The sequence below is a fragment of the Electrophorus electricus genome, chromosome 6, assembly GCF_013358815.1.
Source record: "Electrophorus electricus isolate fEleEle1 chromosome 6, fEleEle1.pri, whole genome shotgun sequence".
NCBI lineage: Eukaryota > Metazoa > Chordata > Actinopteri > Gymnotiformes > Gymnotidae > Electrophorus > Electrophorus electricus.
In genome coordinates, this window is record NC_049540.1 from 1225001 (window position 1) to 1245000 (window position 20000).

Sequence of the window (20000 nt, forward strand, 5' to 3'; positions counted from 1 at the left end):
AGTTTAAAGACGCTTCCCTTAGACACATCGGACATTTCCATAAACCTCATTCTTTTTTCCCCCTTAATGTACTGATTCGAGTTTTGTTTTCTCGTTAGAATATAACCTCAGCCAACAAAACTTGGGCCCAACCGCGTCTTTGTTCCACTAAAAATCGTCTTTCCATCCTGAAATGCGTCCAGCCAGGGCTGGGTTAGTAAGTTAGACGTACCCCCGTTAGCACGGATCGGTTCGTATCATATCCTCTACGGGATGTTCTACTGGTCTGGCTTGGATACCAGTCACTACTTCTTGAACGATTATTATCACACCATCGCCACAATCATCGCAATTATAATAACATCAATTCCGGTGACTGGTTTCCGACTAAACTCACCAGAGTGAACGGGGTGTTGAGCAGCGTGATAAGAATGTCTGCGATGGCCAAGTTCATGATGAACAAACTCGTAACCGAGTGCATGCGCTTGTTCGTGATCACCACATGGCATACCACCGCGTTTCCAAACAGAGAGATGCTGATGATCACGGAGTACGCGACGACCAGCAGCGCTTTCACCGCCGGCCGCTGCGACTCCGCCGGGGTCTGCGCCTCGTCGCCGTACGCGCCGTCGTCCAGGGAGAAGTTCCAGAAGGTGGAGAAATTCGCCAGAGCGTAAAAGTGCGATAAAACCCCGGCGGAGACGTTCGGATCCATCGTGACGGTGCGTCGGCAAAGCTGCGCGATACCGGTCAACTCGCGCGAACACTTTGTCGGTTTGTCGTCGCCCCCGCCCCCCTTCCTATCGCGCACGAAGAGTACAGCGAGGAGCTACGGTCGAAGGACAGGAACACGCGGGTACACAACACCACCCTCGTACGGACCGATAAAAGAAACATAACTTAAACATAACCAGGACTAAATCTCAGTTATATAGCAGCTACACTTTTCAGAGGAAACACTGTAAAAGTGTGTGTGTGTGTGTGTGTGTGTGTGTGTGTGTGTGTGTGTGTGTGTGTGTGTGTGTGTGTGTGTGTGTGTGTGTGTGTGTGTGTGTAGGTGTGTGTGTGTGTGTGTGTGTGTGATATTATATATTATTGTGTGTGATATTATGCTGAGCTGCTTCATGTCCCACGACTGATTTATGCTGTTTCACTCTCACATTAGCTTGGCCCATACGCTGTGTTGCTAGTTTATTTGGTACACCTACCCTGCAGTTGCACCTATAGGCACTGCTCTCTGTCAGGTTCCTGGCCTCTGAATTTAACTGATTGATAGTAACTCACTCCAAGATGGCGCCATATTATGCCGACAGGGTGCTGCTCTGTTTGTCAGTCTGGTGTGTTGATTGTGATTTCATGGGCTTTACGCTGAGGGTATATGATGGCCCAGTTGTCCCTAAACACCTGTGACATCAGAGTCAGTGTCTGTCCCTGAACACCTGCGACATCAGAGTCAGTGCCTGTCCCTAAACACCTGCGACATCAGAGTCAGTGTCTGTCCCTAAACACCTGCGACATCAGAGTCAGTGTCTGTCCCTAAACACCTGCGACATCAGAGTCAGTGTCTGTCCCTAAACACCTGCGACATCAGAGTCAGTGTCTGTCCCTGAACACCTGCGACATCAGAGTCAGTGTCTGTCCCTAAACACCTGCGACATCAGAGTCAGTGTCTGTCCCTAAACACCTGTGACATCAGAGTCAGTGTCTGTCCCTAAACACCTGCGACATCAGAGTCAGTGTCTGTCCCTGAACACCTGCGACATCAGAGTCAGTGTCTGTCCCTAAATACCTGTGACATCAGAGTCAGTGTCTGTCCCTAAACACCTGTGACATCAGAGTCAGTGTCTGTCCCTGAACACCTGTGACATCAGAGTCAGTGTCTGTCCCTGAACACCTGTGACATCAGAGTCAGTATCTGTCCCTAAACACCTGTGACATCAGAGTCAGTGTCTGTCCCTGAACACCTGTGACATCAGAGTCAGTGTCTGTCCCTGAACATCTGTGGCATCAGAGTCAGTGTCTGTCCCTAAACACCTGTGACATCAGAGTCAGTGTCTGTCCCTAAACACCTGTGACATCAGAGTCAGTGTCTGTCCCTGAACACCTGTGACATCAGAGTCAGTGTCTGTCCCTAAACACCTGTGACATCAGAGTCAGTGTCTGTCCCTAAACACCTGCGACATCAGAGTCAGTGTCTGTCCCTGAACACCTGCGACATCAGAGTCAGTGTCTGTCCCTGAACACCTGTGACATCAGAGTCAGTGTCTGTCCCTAAACACCTGTGACATCAGAGTCAGTGTCTGTCCCTGAACATCTGTGGCCAAAGAGACCAGGGGAAGAGGTGGTGCCCTGATACAGATCAGAAGACAAAAACATCACTCCGTGCTCCCAAATATTTTACTCTCTACGCTCTGTGACCAAAGGTGGAGGTGTGTGAACCAAAGGTGGAGGTGTGTGTTTCTGTGTGAACCAAAGGTGGAGGTGTGTGAATCAAAGGTGGAGGTGTGTGTTTCTGTGTGAACCAAAGGTGGAGGTGCACAGACATATCATTGATCTCACAGAACTGCTGTACAATGATGGAGACACTCACTGTTAAATGTCTGCATTTTCCTGCCCATAAACTTTGGTTCTATTATGTTAGTCACTGTTTACACACCCCTGCAAGCAGCACCAGTAGCTATCAGCCCACATCACGCACATGGAAAAGTCCTACCCAGACTCGACAGTACTGCTACTCTTGAAGAGGACATTGCTAAGGTTTAGACAACAGATCCATATGCCCATCAGGTGTGCTGAAGTATTGGGCCTGATGCTACTGTACTATTACTAATACAGTGGTATCTCAGTGGTTACGGTACTGGACTAGTAATCAGTAATCAGAAGGTTTCAGGTGTGCTGAAGTATTGGGCCTGATGCTACTGTACTATTACTAATACAGTGGTATCTCAGTGGTTACGGTACTGGACTAGTAATCAGTAATCAGAAGGTTTCAGGTGTGCTGAAGTATTGGGCCTGATGCTACTGTACTATTACTAATACAGTGGTATCTCAGTGGTTACGGTACTGGACTAGTAATCAGTAATCAGAAGGTTTCAGGTGTGCTGAAGTATTGGGCCTGATGCTACTGTACTATTACTAATACAGTGGTGTCTCAGTGGTTACGGTACTGGACTAGTAATCAGTAATCAGAAGGTTTCATGTTCTAGTCCCACCACTGCCAAGTTGTTACTGTTGGACTCCTGAACAAAACCCTTAACCTTCAGTCAGCTCAATGTCATAAATGACATTACCTCCAGAAGTGGAAGTGTGTTAAACCAGTGAGTAATGTAGTAAAACTATGGTCAACTCAATGTGAGTAATATCGATCGGTCAGTGTTTAGTGAGTCGTGTCATGATTGGTCAGTGTTCAATGAGTCGTGTCATGATTGTGATCAATATACTCATGTAGTAATTTACTGCATTAATTTCTCTGAAAATATGAGTGTTCCATCTTAGTGTGTGATTATATATCAAGCGTAAGCCATGGTTCAGTAGAGAGTTAAAACAATTATGGAAAATCACGAACATGGATAGAAATAAGGGAACTATATATAATTTTTAGAGGCAAAAGGTCAAAAAAGTTAAAACTAACTACAAGTGTGAGTTAGAAAAGAAACCTCAGCGCAAGCCCCAAAGAGATTACTAATTATAAAAACTAATTAAACCAATTATAATACCACTGACTCAGTAATTAGTGATCCCAAACTGCCTCAATGAATTCTGCCATCGCTGTGATAACAGTAACTGGCCAAAGGCACAGCCAATATTGGCCAGTTCTCTAACTCAACTCCCCATTCTTCATGGAAGGAGTAAGAGGTGAGGGACCTGCCATGAAGACAGACCAGCAGGAAAGCAGAAGGCCCTGATCTGGTGTCTTCAGCCCTGATGTGGTATCTTCTGTCCTGATCTGGTGTCTTCAGCCCTGATTGGTATCTTCTGCCCTGATCTGGTGTCTTCAATCCTGATCTGGTGACTTCAGCCCTGATCTGCTGTCCTCAGCCCTGATCTGATATCTTCAGCCCTGATCTGGTATCTTCTGCCATGCTTCAATGTCGTGCTGATGAACTTTTTAACAGGTACCTTAAGGAATACAAAGTTCCTGCATGTTTTCAGTCCTCTGTCTTAACCCCGTGCTTAAGTAATCCAACATCAGTTGCCTGAATGATCACAAACCTGTAGCATCACCATCTGTAATATTGAAAATCTTTCAGCACATAGTATGTAAACACCTGTCTAATGTGGTCAGCATTGTCTCGTACCAGTTGGGACCCATACCGGTTTAGACCCATACCTGTTTGAACCTGTACCAGTTTAGACCCATACCAGTTTGGACCAGTACCAGTTTGGACCAGTACCAGTACCAGTTTGGTACAGGTCTGTAGTGAATGCTGTCTATGTGTCTTCAATCCGTCCTGCAGCACGCAGAAGCTCCAACCCCTTATATTTGAGTTACAGTATCCAGAAATGCAGTGCTGCAAATCTACAGTTCTGCAACAGAAAGACCGTATTTCACTATATCTGTGTGGAACGGCAAATCCACGGCTCAGTAGAGGACGTGTGAAGTGTAGTCTCACCTCCATCTCTGACACGAACGAGTCCTGCATCCCGCACAGAGGTCTAAGTATGACCAGCCTAACAGCCCCCTCTTAATAATTTTCCCCTCAGGGAAAATTCTTGCACCATCAAAACTAAGACGTCATGTTTTCTCAACAGTATACACTATAGAACTATCAATTGATTAAACTCTGTGTGTAACTCAGTTAGTACAGGACTTGTATAGTTACACACAGTGTATAGAGTACAGGACTTGTACAGTTACACACGATGTATAGAGTACAGGATGTGTACAGTTACACACGGTGTATAGAGTACAGGACGTGTACAGTTACACACGGTGTATAGAGTACAGGACTGTGGTACAGTTACACACGATGTATAGAATACAGGACTCGTGCAGTTACACACGGTGTATAGAGTACAGGACTGTAGTACAGTTACACACGGTGTATGGATACAGGACTTGTACAGTTACACACGGTGTATAGAGTACAGGACTTGTATAGTTACACACGGTGTATAGAGTACAGGACTTGTACAGTTACACACGATGTATAGAGTACAGGACTGTGGTACAGTTACACACGATGTATAGAATACAGGACTTGTGCAGTTACACACGGTGTATAGAGTACAGGACTGTGGTACAGTTACACACGGTGTATGGATACAGGACTTGTACAGTTACACACGGTGTATAGAGTACAGGACTTGTATAGTTACACACGGTGTATAGAGTACAGGACTGTGGTACAGTTACACACAATGTATAGAGTACAGGACTTGTATAGTTACACACGGTGTATAGAGTACAGGACTGTGGTACAGTTACACACGATGTATAGAGTACAGGACTTGTACAGTTACACACGGTGTATAGAGTACAGGACTTGTATAGTTACACACGGTGTATAGAGTACAGGACTGTGGTACAGTTACACACGATGTATAGAGTACAGGACTTGTACAGTTACACACGGTGTATAGAGTACAGGACTTGTATAGTTACACACGGTGTATAGAGTACAGGACTGTGGTACAGTTACACACGGTGTATAGAGTACAGGACTTGTATAGTTACACACGGTGTATAGAGTACAGGACTGTGGTACAGTTACACACGATGTATAGAGTACAGGACTTGTACAGTTACACACGGTGTATAGAGTACAGGACTGTGGTACATTTACAGTGAATACAGAATACAGGACTGTACAGGTGCCTATTAGGTACCGTTATAGTGCAGATATAGCCAGTGAAGTAATTAGTCAGTGTATCAACATTTTCTTGTTGAAGAAGAGGATACTTATTTTTATATCATTTTCATGTTTTGCATTTTTGTTGTTGTTGTCTGGCAATTCATAAAGAGGTGAGTTAAATGGTCGAAAACCGCCTCCATTTAATACAAAACAAGAATTTAGATGTAACTGCAACCTCTGCATGTGCTGGATTAAATAAAACATTGTGTAACCATTTCAAACCGGGAGCAGAACGAACCTCGACCTGTGTTGACAGCTGTGAAGCGTTTTAATTGTACGGCCGCTCACAGGATTCCGTGCTGAGCCTGAGTAGGTCAGTGCCTTATGGGCAGTTTTCACTGAATGGCACATTTATTCTGCACACGTTTGCCAGCTTGCGAAAGCACACCAGTGCCCTGCAGTGCGGGAACCGCTGAAAGCAAAGCTTGAGTTGTGCGATCTGTGAGTGGAGCTCTAATGTCCAGCCAACACGTGGGCAGAGTTTACCCAAGAATGCAACTGTGCTACTGCAAGTTGGCTTTTCTCTTTTTTAAATAGCAGCGGTGAAATACAAAATCCATTCAAAGAACTCTTCACACCTTCTCTTAACATCAGACCTCTTCAGACCTCCTCTTAACTTCAGACCTCCTCTTAACTTCAGACCTCCTCTTAACTTCAGTTTTTTTTTTTTTTCTGTTCTGTTCAGTTGCAAACAGTGCAAATGTAAAGTATTTTGAGATTTTAAGCTGTTGGTTGTTGGTTCATACAGTAACACCTGTTCCTCCTTCCTGTTGGGCTAGCAGTGATGTGAGTGGCAGGGTTCTGTGTTGACTCTGTGGCTGTCCTCTCCTCTTACACAGTTTCCCTTTTCTTGAAACATCTGTGCATCTCTAAGCGCATCTCTAAGTGCATCATCTATTATGGACCCAGCTCTCCCTTCCGTTCAGCCTTTAGGTGGAAACTGCTGCTTCCAGACGATTCCTGCTTTTTCTGAGGGATTCATGTCCCAATTTCCTACACAGTGAAGATGAAAAGCTCACCAAAAGGTCATTTAGACTTACCAGATCAGATCCTATCAGACACGGCCTTGTAGAAGCAAGTGTGTTGTTTCACAGAACTTAGTGGTGTGTGTGTTCAGTATTTCAGTGAGCTGTTTTAAAAACATAATAACTGCTGTTTAATTTCTTTGTTCTTTTCACATCAGGTTTTATATGGAAGTTCAGATTCATTTCCAACAGGCAAGTCCATGACATGCTATGAAATCTTCACACACAGCTTCACACATTTCTCTCTCTCTCTCTCTCTCTCTCTCTCTCTCTCTCTGTCTCTCTCTCTTTCTCTCTCTCTCTCTCTCTCTCTCTCTCTCTCTCTCTTTCTCTCTCTCTCACACACACACACACACACACGTTTCTGCATTAAACTTTGTGTGTGTGTGTGTGTGTGTTAGAGAGAGAGAGAGAGAGAATCCCCACCTTTCAGTTCAACATTTTAACCCTTTCATAACTGCCAATGATATCAGGCTTCAGTTACATTTAAATGGATCAGGTCTTCTCCAGAGCACAGTTAAAACAGACTTTCTCATGCATTCAGAAACATCCAGGTTGAATTCTATCCTGTAGTGCCGCCTAGTGTTCAGATTTACACATTACAGCTCACCATGCTGTTAGTTACTCAGTTATGTTATTACTGCCTACTGAATTAAACAGGAATAACTCACAACAATAAAGTTAAGGAAATAACTTTTAATTACCAGATTGGATTATACAAAACAATTGCACATCATTAAATCAACATATTTATATATGATATATATAATATATTATTACTGTCACGATTGGCCGCCCTCCTGACATCCCTGTTTCCATGGTTTCCCTGTCGTGTTTGTTTTCCTTTACTTCCTTGTTCTGTTCCTTGGTTTCATTTTCTCCACCCCTCTTCTGTTCCTTAATTTCAGTCCTTGTTTTGGTTTTCCCTGTGCTTATGTTCACCTGTGTCTGAATGTCTTGTTTATTTAAGCTCTGTGTTTGCTTGGCCATGTTGTGGGTTATTTGTTAAGTCTGCTCATGTGTGGAGTTGTTCTGTTTTATTTGTTTGTTAGTTCGAGTGCTATTTTGCCTTATAGTGCTTTCACCGTGTCTGTTTTATTCGCCTCCCTTGCTCAGTCTAGTAAAAAACCTCCTGCATCTACGTTCTGCGTCTCGCCTCGTCCCTGCTATAACGTTACAGCATAACCGGCCGCTAATGAGAATGCAGCAGGAGGGTCTCGTTAAGTCATGTCATGTTCTGTCCGCTTCAGTTCGCAGCCAGCCAGTGACTCTTATGGCCTCTCAGACTGTAACTCCTTGCACCCTGAGGCTGTTGCATCAGCCCCTGTTACTGCCCCAGGGTCTGCTTCTACTGTTTCCTGAGCCCCTGTTGTGCTCACTCCTGTTCCTATCCATTCAGCCATGTCTGTTTGTTCCCGTGCCTGTCGCAGTACCTGTGCCCACGCCTGTTGTTCACTTTGTTCCCGTGCCTGTCGCAGTACCTGTGCCCACGCCTGTTGTTCACTTTGTTCCCGTGCCTGTCGCAGTACCTGTGCCCACGCCTGTTGTTCACTTTGTTCCCGTGCCTGTCGCAGTACCTGTGCCCACGCCTGTTGTTCACTTTGTTCCCGTGCCTGTCGCAGTACCTGTGCCCACGCCTGTTGTTCACTTTGTTCCCGTGCCTGTCGCAGTACCTGTGCCCACGCCTGTTGTTCACTTTGTTCCCGTGCCTGTCGCAGTACCTGTGCCCACGCCTGTTGTTCACTTTGTTCCCGTGCCTGTCGCAGTACCGTTGCGTTGAACGTACTAACCGATGTCTTTGCTTCTGTTTCTGAACCCGTTCCCACACCTCTCCCTACTCTGTAGCCGCCATGTTGCCGGTCCGACTGTCTTTCCTCCTCATACTTCAGTCCCTCGGTCTGCCCTGACTCTCATACTTGTCCATGGTTTAGCCCCAAGTCCCATGCACACCCCTGGTCTTCTGCCCAGTCTCCTGTGCCTGTCTGTAGGCCTGCCCCTGGGCCTGGACCTTCTCCTTTGTTTACTCAATGTCCCCTCATCTGTTTCTGCTCTTCAGCAGGTCCTGTTTCTATGTACTTGTGTCACTCAGGCTTTTCCCTGAAAGGTATTAGCCACACATTACCCAGTGCTACCACTAGTACTGGAATTTCTGTTTTGCTTCTTCTCCCTTGTTGTTCAGACTTTTCTATGTTTTTTTCTCTATTTTCTTGATTTTCAGAAGTCATTATTTAAGCTACAGTGTCTGAGTTCATTATTTATGGATACGTCAGAAGAAGTATTAAGCCTGAAATAGTCATTGTTCTTTGTGATTTTCATATTTCTAGGATTAGTGCTACAGATACAGGAGCAGGAGACGTTCCTGTTAGATACCAGAAGAAAAATGGCTCTTCAGGTTTCAGAACACATGGGCTGTCAAAATTGTTACAGTCTTCTAGAGAAAAAACAGTGCTGAAAATGAGCTTTCAAAGTTTGTTGTCTGAGATGGCATTTCCTGTCCTACATAAGGAGTATGAGCGTGGGAGTGCCGGCTGGCAGGAATCCACTGTCCGGGAGCATCAGGAATACGCAGAGGAACACACGGATGGAGCTGCCATACTGAGTACGGATGACAGAGATGAGCAGTGGGTCTGGGTTGGAGCCAAACCCAAATGCCACGCTACGTACAGCTCTGCAATCTCCATCTCCACCTCTGCCGGCTTCACCTGTTTATCTACTGCTAATGTTGACACTAAAGCTAGCACTGCTGCTCAGAGACTGCAACGCAAAACAAGATCACTTCCTCCACAGAGCAGATTTGAACGACTGCAACGGCTCTGTGTGGATAATTGCAAAGGCGCTAAAATGAGCACAAAAACAACAGCAAATGCAAGACAGGCTGTAGACGCAGCAGAGCCACGGGGGAGCGGCCTGTGGACGCAGCAGAGCCACGGGGGAGTGGCCTGTGGACACAGCAGAGCCACGGGGGAGTGGCCTGTGGACACAGCAGAGCCACGGGGGAGCAGCCTGTGGACACAGCAGAGCCACAGGGGAGCGGCCTGTGGACGCAGCAGAGCCACGGGGGAGCGGCCTGTGGACGCAGCAGAGCCACGGGGGAGTGGCCTGTGGACGCAGCAGAGCCACGGGGGAGCGGCCTGTGGACGCAGCAGAGCCACGGGGGAGCGGCCTGTGGACGCAGCAGAGCCACGGGGGAGCGGCCGGGGGAGCGGCCTGTGGACGCAGCAGAGCCACGGGGGAGCGGCCTGTGGACACAGCAGAGCCACGGGGGAGTGGCCTGTGGACGCAGCAGAGCCACGGGGGAGTGGCCTGTGGACGCAGCAGAGCCACGGGGGAGCGGCCTGTGGGCGCAGCAGAGCCACGGGGGAGTGGCCTGTGGACACAGCAGAGCCACGGGGGAGCGGCCTGTGGACGCAGCAGAGCCACGGGGGAGCGGCCGGGGGAGCGGCCTGTGGACGCAGCAGAGCCACGGGGGAGCGGCCTGTGGACGCAGCAGAGCCACGGGGGAGCGGCCTGTGGACGCAGCAGAGCCACGGGGTAGCGGCCTGTGGACGCAGCAGAGCCACGGGGGAGCGGCCTGTGGATGCAGCAGAGCCACGAGGGAGCGGCCTGTGGACGCAGCAGAGCCACGGGGTAGCGGCCTGTGGACGCAGCAGAGCCACGGGGGAGCGGCCTGTGGACGCAGCAGAGCCACGAGGGAGCGGCCTGTGGACGCAGCAGAGCCACGGGGTAGCGGCCTGTGGACGCAGCAGAGCCACGGGGGAGCGGCCTGTGGACGCAGCAGAGCCACAGAGGAGCGGCCTGTGCTGTGTCAGAAGCAGCTGGCAGAACTAATGCAACACGTGCTCTCTAGTAATGGTGTTATCATGGGCTTGGCTTGATGCTGTTAACTGAAATACGGTTAAATGAATGTAGTGTCACAACCGAATTAATTGAGTCAACCCAGCCAGACTTTAACTTAATAAAAACTCTTTAAGGATGGGTGCAGTATGATCTCTGATCTTTGTGCAGGGAAGTCCTCTGGCTGCTGCATGTTGAACCCTATGTGTGCCTATTATTCTCGAGACATGCGAGCAGCGCATTAAAATCTCCCAGGCGTGAAGATACAAATGCACACAGATGTTATTCACTCTGTTGCTGAGAGGATACCTCTGACCCTGGATATGTTAATAAGATGACTGAATGCTAACATTACTAACATGGTGTTTAAAGTTTAATATAGTGAAACGTGACACCTAGGTTGTTGATATAGTGTTGTGCCGTAACTGATAGGGACATCCATTCCTGATGATGATAACCTCTGCTTTGTTGTCATTTAATTGCATGAAATTGTGACCAATACAGAACTTGATATCAATTAAAACAGTTAAAAATCAAGTCAGTGAAATCCCAGGGGTTCAGTAACTAAGGACATATATAATTGTGTGTCATCTGCATACTGGCGGAAGGAGATTTTATATTTACTGACAACTATGGCCAAGGGATGCATATAAAAATTAGAGAGTTCTGGCCCCAAAACTGAACCGTGTGGGACACCACAGCATAGTGTATGGGGTTTAGAGGTACTTTCATCAAGTGTGACAAAGTTCTCACAACTGATCATATATAACAGGAACGAGTTCAAAGCAATACCAGTTAGACCAATTCAGTCTCCTGTATAGTCTAGCAGCATATAATGGTCTTCTGTATCAAATGCAGTACTGAGATCTGTACTGATTACCAGCATCACGGTTTAGTCTAAGAGCATTCAGGACTTTGGTGGTTTCTGTGCTGTGAAGAGATCTAAAACTAGACTGGAAGGTCACATGTAGTTAATTACTATTTAAATATTCCTGAAGCTGAAGAGAGAACAACTACCCAATAATGTTTCCTATAAATGTAATATTACAGGCTGGTGTGTAATTATTGAGCTTAGCAGGGTCTAATTTATTCTTCTTTAGAAGAGGCCTGAGAACTGCTGTTTTAGACTTTGTGGGTAAACTGCTTGTTTAAGTGACAGATCGACAATATTAACCATGTCTTTCCACAGCACATTGAAGGCTCATTTTAAAGGATTTTGTTGGCATGTTGTCCAGAGGACAGCTAGTAGTGTTTAATAATGAGTCAGTCACTTTGGTATGTGTTTCAACGTCAATTTCTAAGTACTCCGATAAGGTGCATTTTGCTGATCTATGACCTAGCAGGTTACTGAGGGGCTGCTGACCTCATATGATCCTGTTGCTAAAGGAGGAGATTTTACTGCCAAAGAATTCAGCAGGTTCGTTTGGGATTTGAGGTGATTGGTTAACCAGCTCGTCAAGGATTTAGATGATTAATGTGGCTGTCAATCAGTAGGCTGTGCTCGCAGTGCTGATCTGTGTGTTGAGTCTGGTCTGTGGATTTGAAGTGGACATTGACCTTGGTCTTTCTGGTCCTGCTCTCCTGCAGTCTCTCTTTAACCTAATTAACAATGGCGAGTTTCCATGCAGTTTTAGAGTTGTGCCTCCGTTTGGCTGTTAGCGGTGCTGCGGTAGTTATGCATTTCTTTAGTCTCAAAGCTGCCTATGACACTGTCACAATTATGGAGATGAAGGAAAAATGGAGATTATTATATTTGGCAACAGCAATGAGAGGTGCAGACTATCTGCCTTTTTAGACTTGAACCCTCAAATCTAAAGAACTAGCTCGGAGCCTTGGCGTGCTAACATCTCTCATCTCAGTTTTAGCAGTCACATCAAATCAATTACCAAATCAGCATTTTGTCACCTAAGGCGCAAGATCAGAGCGTCTCTCACAAACCCAGACCTAGAGAAACTCATCCATGATTTTAGCTCTAGCAGGGCTGATTACAGTAATGGCCTCCCCAAATCCACAGCTGCCAGAGTTCTCATTAGGAGCAAGAGAAGAGAATACATTACCCCCATTCTTAAGTCCTTATACTGGCTACCAGTATATTACAGAGCTGACGTTATGGTACTATTACTGGTCTACATATGGCTTAATGGTGTAGGGCCAGCTTAACTCTCTGACCTGCTGCAGTGTTGTGAACCTTTAGGCCATTAGAAGCTCCGCGTGGAGAGACAGATCTTAGAAGAGCTACCACAAACGTTTTTATATGGCTTAATGCTGCTCAGTCCATTTTTATTCCTTTTCATTCTTAATTTATTATTTTTAATCTGTTTCATTTAATTTTATGTATTTTAGATTTTTATTAAGCATTTTTATTTTAATTCAAAATATATCTTTCATGTTATTTTTCATTTTATTTCTGTTAATTAATTTTAGCCCATTTTAACTTTATTTTAATAAATTGCTTGTAAATGTTAATTTTTATTCTTTTAAAAACAAGAAAGCTTTTATAATAACAAGACAGAAAGAGCAAAGTATAGTATAAGCATAGTATAAGCCAGTTAAATGGTTTCTAGGAGACAGAGGAAACCTGCTCTTATGACATCACACCCCCCCCCCCCCTATGGTCCCGCCCACTGCAGGACTGGAGTCAGGATCCAGACAGGAACATAGGACAGGACGTGTATGTGTGTGTGTGTGTGTGAGTGTGAGAGTGAGTGTGTGAGTGAGTGTGAGAGTGAGTGAGTGTGTGAGTGTGAGAGTGTGTGAGTGTGAGAGTGAGAGAGTGTGCCACACCACAAAATGACCCAGAGGAAGAACACATAATGAGATGGCAGAGATTGAAATGTCCTTAAGAGCATAAAATAACACCTCCCTAAATGTTCAGAACCCTCACCCTGCATTTTACCTCCTCACCAAATTGTAGATGAACCTGACTGTGTTATTGTGAAACATGGCTGACTCTTACATGATAACCTTCTCACATATGCTGTCTTTCATACACTTCCAGCACGTGTAGCTCCTGCTATGTGACCCTAAACTACTCACAGCCTTCACATACAGACACTGGAAATGAGAATTATTCCTGTCAGCTCTGTTGGCCTGCACACTCATAATATATTATATCATATTACAATATAATTTAATAATATAATTCAATACATCCCTAGTCTGTATACGTAACGTTAACTTTAAGTTACCACAGAGTGCAAAAGGCATCTCTACCGTTTTTAATCGTTCATTACCGGCTGTCCGTTAACGGCGCAGTAACCGCCAAAAATCACTCCGAGTTGACCGATTTCGATCACAGAACGTTTAACCGGCTGTTCTGGAAACGATTGCAGTGGGTGTGTTGGTGGTGAAAGGTTAACTCAGGACTAAGTTTAATGTTTGTTTAAACGCACTTTTGGGAATACCGCTGTAAAAACAAGCGCTCCTTGCAGTTCTGCCGGGGGGACGCTAGGGGCAGCGCACCGCACACAGTACGTTTAGCAGAGGCACCAACTGTCATGACGCCCCACCGAACCTGACCGGGAAGTTTTTATCTCCTAAACTGCAAAACAGAAACAAACACTGACGATTTAAAAAAGGTTGATTAGAAACAGCGTGAACGCTGAAGAATTCTGAACAGGCTCTTCCAACACAGTGAATGTAATATTACATTTTAACACGTGTTTATCATGTTCCATGGCCTAGAAATGCAAACAGTACTCACATATGTTCTGTAAGTTACTTACAAAAATATATACTTTGGATTAAACTCAGTTTTAGATCGTGTTTTAGATCGGGGGGGGATCAGATTTCAGTAGGGGTATTGTTCAGTGCTGTACGAGACGTTTGCAACCAAACATTTAGCACCAGACAAGCAAATAAAGTCAAGTGATTTATCATCTCAAGTTAATACAAAAATGTTGAGGACATGTTTTTTGTAAATATAGTAGTAGTAGAAATATTGACTTGTTAATGGTGATTAAAACAACTGTTAACCCCCCCCCCCCCAATTTTTCACTTTTAAGATACAAAAAAAAACCCCAAACAAAACAAAACAAAACCAAAAATCGTATATAAAACAAATTCATGTATGAAGTCACATTACATACATTCATGTCTATATTCAAGTTTGATCATACCTAGAGGCTAGAAAAGCTAAGACAGCATAACCAAAAGGAAACAGCATGTAAACACTTGTCCACATCCAGACCATTTTAAACACTAAATCTCTATCTAATATGTAAGACTCGGGTCTATATTGTCTTTAAACATCAACTTAAAAATGAAATCTCCAGGAAAACGGTCCGACTGCACCTACGTGAGTCTCTGCATGGCTGCCCCTGTGTACTGGCAGCGCAGACACCAAACACACCTGGAACTGCGCACTGCGTTCCTGAACAGGCCAGCACAAGCCCGGGACGAGGTTACTGCTGGAGCGTCAAGAACGTCCACCTTGGCTCAGACAAGTCGGAAACTGAGTGCGCGCTTTCCAACCTGCTTGGTGCTCATGATATCAACAGTTAAGGTGCATACGAGTGACGTATGCAAAGAAAGAAAGAAAACAGAGGTCTCGTGGCGCTAATGTAGCTTCAGCATGTTGTCGATGTCATAAACATTTGTCTTGTCATGGTGAGACCGTGGAGAGGTGTGGCAGTCCTGCTACCTTCTGCCTGGGTGAAGCACAATCAGGCAATAATGGGCAATCTTGATATTGTGTCAATCATTCAGCAGACAGTTCATGTCATTAGTCTGGTTTGGTTTATGGCTGGTTTTACCACCATTGTATTAAGGCAGGACCAGAAAAGCCTGCTTGATTTAGGGTCAGCAAGACGCTAACCCAGTGATACTGACTCACGTGTCCAAACTTTGCACATTTGAGGGGTTATTAGCATATTAGTATTGCATTGAGCTACTGAGCAGTTAACACACTGTATGCAGTTTTAGCCACAATCGCACTGCTAGCACCATTAACTCCACTGCTAGCACCAATAACTGCACTATTAGCATCATTAACTGCACTGCTACCACCATTAACTGCACTATTAGCATTGTCAGTGTGCTCTGATTAGCAGAAGGCTGGCCAGCCTCTGCACGAGCCCAAGTGGGTGCAGTAGACTGGGGACGACAGTCACCAGGGAACCGAAAGACAGGCAATGACAGAAAGGTTGCTCTCTGGTAGCTGTTACCCCAGGAAACGCTGGCTTCAACTTTAGCAGTAAAGATCTCACCAGCCAGAGGGGAATGCGCCAAGCATGTTCCTGTTCTCCTCTCTGTGTTTTATCCGATATGGAGGGGTTCCAGTTCTGTAGTTCCGTGTTTTATCCGATATGGAGAGCTTCTAGTTCTGTAGTTCCATGTTTTATCCGATATGGAGAGCTTCCAGTTCTGTAGTTCCGTGTTTTTCTGATATGGAGAGCTTCCAGTTCTGTAGTTCCGTGTTTTTCTGATATGGAGAGCTTCCAGTTCTGTAGTTCCGTGTTTTTCTGATATGGAGAGCTTCCAGTTCTGTAGTTCCGTGTTTTTCTGATATGGAGAGCTTCCAGTTCTGTAGTTCCGTGTTTTTCTGATATGGAGAGCTTCCAGTTCTGTAGTTCCATGTTTTTCTGATATGGAGAGGTTCCAGTTCTGTAGTTCTGCGTTTTTCTGATATGGAGAGGTTCCAGTTCTGTAGTTCCGTGTTTTTCTGATATGGAGAGCTTCTAGTTCTGTAGTTCCGTGTTTTTCTGATATGGAGAGGTTCCAGTTCTGTAGTTCCGTGTTTTTCTGATATGGAGAGGTTCCAGTTCTGTAGTTCCGTGTTTTCCTGATATGGAGAGCTTCTAGTTCTGTAGTTCCGTGTTTTCCTGATATGGAGAGCTTCCAGTTCTGTAGTTCCGTGTTTTTCTGATATGGAGAGGTTCCAGTTCTGTAGTTCCGTGTTTTTCTGATATGGAGAGGTTCCAGTTCTGCAGCTGTACTGTAAGTGGCTCCTCAGGTTCTGTGTGTGGTCTGCGCAACACAAACAAAATAAAGTTCTACTGTGATCATTTATTGCAAGTAAAGTATACCAATAGCAGAGATGCTCTTCACAATTGAATTCCATTTGAGGCAGGATAAAATCTAAAAACAAGATGGTGTGTGCTAGGCCCGGTGCGCAGTTAGGTCTGGTGTGTGTTGTTAGGTCCAGTGCGTGTTGTTAGGTCCAGTGCGTGTTGGTGTTGTTAGGTCTGGTGTGTGTTGTTAGGTGTGGTGTGTGTTGTTAGGTCTGGTGTGTGCTGTTAGGTCCAGTGTGTGTTGGTGTTGTTAGGTCTGGTGCGTGTTGTTAGGTCCGGTGTGTTTTGTTAGGTCCAGTGCGTGTTGGTGTTGTTAGGTCTGGTGCGTGTTGTTAGGTCCGGTGTGTGTTGTTAGGTCTGGTGTGTGTTGGTGTTGTTAGGTCTGGTGTGTGTTGTTAGGTCCGTTGCGTGTTGGTGTTGTTAGGTCTGGTGTGTGCTGTTAGGTCCGGTGTGTTTTGTTAGGTCCAGTGCGTGTTGGTGTTGTTAGGTCTGGTGCGTGTTGTTAGGTCCGGTGTGTGTTGGTGTTGTTAGGTCTGGTGTGTGATGGTGTTGTTAGGTCTGGTGCATGTTGTTAGGTCTGGTGCGTGTTGGTGTTGTTAGGTCTGGTGTGTGTTGTTCGGTCCGGTGTGTGTTGTTAGGTCCGGTGTGTGTTGGTGTTGTTAGGTCTGGTGTGTGTTGTTAGGTCCGGTGCGTGTTGTTAGGTCCGGTGCGTGTTGGCGTTGTTAGGTCTGGTGTGTGTTGTTAGGTCCGGTGTGTGTTGTTAGGTCTGGTGTGTGTTGGTGTTGTTAGGTCTGGTGTGTGTTGGTGTTGTTAGGTCTGGTGCGTGTTGTTAGGTCCGGTGCGTGTTGGTGTTGTTAGGTCTGGTGCGTGTTGTTAGGTCCGGTGTGTGTTGTTAGGTCCAGTGTGTGTTGGTGTTGTTAGGTCTGGTGTTTTGGTGTTGTTAGGTCTGGTGTGTGTTGGTGTTGTTAGGTCTGGTGTGTGTTGTTAGGTCCTGTGCATGTTGGTGTTGTTAGGTCTGGTGCGTGATGGTGTTGTTAGGTCTGGTGCATGTTGTTAGGTCTGGTGCGTGTTGGTGTTGTTAGGTCTGGTGTGTGTTGTTAGGTCCGGTGTGTGTTGTTAGGTCCAGTGTGTGTTGGTGTTGTTAGGTCTGGTGTGTGTTGGTGTTGTTAGGTTTGGTGTTGTTAGGTCCGGTGTGTTTTGTTAGGTCCAGTGTGTGTTGGTGTTGTTAGGTCCGGTGTGTGTTGGTGTTGTTAGGTCTGGTGTGTGTTGGTGTTGTTAGGTCTGGTGCGTGTTGTTAGGTCCGGTGCGTGTTGTTAGGTCCGGTGTGTGTTGTTAGGTCTGGTGTGTGTTGGTGTTGTTAGGTCTGGTGCGTGTTGTTAGGTCCGGTGCGTGTTGTTAGGTCCGGTGTGTGTTGTTAGGTCCGGTGTGTGTTGGTGTTGTTAGGTCTGGTGCGTGTTGTTAGGTCCGGTGCGTGTTGTTAGGTCCGGTGCGTGTTGTTAGGTCCGGTGCGTGTTGGTGTTGTTAGGTCCGGTGTGTGTTGTTAGGTCCAGTGTGTGTTGGTGTTGTTAGGTCTGGTGTGTGTTGTTAGGTCCTGTGCATGTTGGTGTTGTTAGGTCTGGTGCGTGATGGTGTTGTTAGGTCTGGTGCGTGTTGTTAGGTCCGGTGCGTGTTGTTAGGTCCGGTGCGTGTTGTTAGGTCCGGTGTGTGTTGGTGTTGTTAGGTCTGGTGCGTGTTGTTAGGTCCGGTGCGTGTTGTTAGGTCCGGTGCGTGTTGTTAGGTCCGGTGCGTGTTGGTGTTGTTAGGTCCGGTGTGTGTTGTTAGGTCCAGTGTGTGTTGGTGTTGTTAGGTCTGGTGTGTGTTGTTAGGTCCTGTGCATGTTGGTGTTGTTAGGTCTGGTGCGTGATGGTGTTGTTAGGTCTGGTGCATGTTGTTAGGTCTGGTGCGTGTTGGTGTTGTTAGGTCTGGTGTGTGTTGTTAGGTCCGGTGTGTGTTGTTAGGTCCAGTGTGTGTTGGTGTTGTTAGGTCCGGTGTGTGTTGGTGTTGTTAGGTCTGGTGCGTGATGGTGTTGTTAGGTCTGGTGCATGTTGTTAGGTCTGGTGCGTGTTGGTGTTGTTAGGTCTGGTGTGTGTTGTTAGGTCCGGTGTGTTTTGTTAGGTCCAGTGTGTGTTGGTGTTGTTAGGTCCGGTGTGTGTTGGTGTTGTTAGGTCTGGTGTGTGTTGGTGTTGTTAGGTCCGGTGCGTGTTGTTAGGTCCGGTGTGTGTTGTTAGGTCTGGTGTGTGTTGGTGTTGTTAGGTCTGGTGCGTGTTGGTGTTGTTAGGTCTGGTGCGTGTTGGTGTTGTTAGGTCTGGTGCGTGTTGTTAGGTCCGGTGCGTGTTGTTAGGTCCGGTGTGTGTTGTTAGGTCTGGTGTGTGTTGGTGTTGTTAGGTCTGGTGCGTGTTGTTAGGTCTGGTGCGTGTTGTTAGGTCCGGTGCATGTTGTTAGGTCCGGTGCGTGTTGGTGTTGTTAGGTCCAGTGTGTGTTGTTAGGTCCGGTGTGTGTTGGTGTTGTTAGGTCTGGTGTGTGTTGGTGTTGTTAGGTCTGGTGTGTGTTGGTGTTGTTAGGTCTGGTGTGTGTTGTTAGGTCCGGTGCATGTTGGTGTTGTTAGGTCTGGTGTGTGATGGTGTTGTTAGGTCTGGTGCATGTTGTTAGGTCTGGTGCGTGTTGGTGTTGTTAGGTTTGGTGTGTGTTGTTAGGTCCGGTGCGTGTTGTTAGGTCCGGTGCGTGTTGGCGTTGTTAGGTCTGGTGTGTGTTGTTAGGTCTGGTGTGTGTTGTTAGGTCTGGTGTGTGTTGGTGTTGTTAGGTCTGGTGCATGTTGTTAGGTCTGGTGCGTGTTGGTGTTGTTAGGTCTGGTGTGTGTTGTTAGGTCCGGTGTGTGTTGTTAGGTCCAGTGTGTGTTGGTGTTGTTAGGTCCGGTGTGTGTTGGTGTTGTTAGGTCTGGTGCGTGATGGTGTTGTTAGGTCTGGTGCATGTTGTTAGGTCTGGTGCGTGTTGGTGTTGTTAGGTCTGGTGTGTGTTGTTAGGTCCGGTGTGTTTTGTTAGGTCCAGTGTGTGTTGGTGTTGTTAGGTCCGGTGTGTGTTGGTGTTGTTAGGTCTGGTGCGTGTTGGTGTTGTTAGGTCTGGTGCGTGTTGGTGTTGTTAGGTCTGGTGCGTGTTGTTAGGTCCGGTGCGTGTTGTTAGGTCCGGTGTGTGTTGTTAGGTCTGGTGTGTGTTGGTGTTGTTAGGTCTGGTGCGTGTTGTTAGGTCTGGTGCGTGTTGTT

The 20000-nt window shown here is 46.3% G+C and overlaps 2 protein-coding genes across 3 annotated transcripts in view; both read right to left on the reverse strand.

Moving 5' to 3' along the window:
* The window catches only part of gpr83 (G protein-coupled receptor 83), a 40084-nt gene extending 39371 nt beyond the window's left edge, over positions 1–713 (reverse strand). Inside the window, exon 1 of the mRNA XM_035526835.1 lies at positions 377–713. Within this exon, the coding sequence (XP_035382728.1) occupies positions 377–694 (318 nt within the window). The 5' untranslated portion in view covers positions 695–713. The remainder of the gene's footprint in view (positions 1–376) is intronic.
* A 15728-nt stretch (positions 714–16441) lies between these two features.
* The window catches only part of eda2r (ectodysplasin A2 receptor), a 12359-nt gene continuing 8800 nt past the window's right edge, over positions 16442–20000 (reverse strand). For both annotated transcript variants that reach the window (XM_035526794.1, XM_035526796.1), the window contains one exon: positions 16442–16660. The gene's annotated coding sequence lies outside the window, so the exon portion shown is untranslated. The remainder of the gene's footprint in view (positions 16661–20000) is intronic.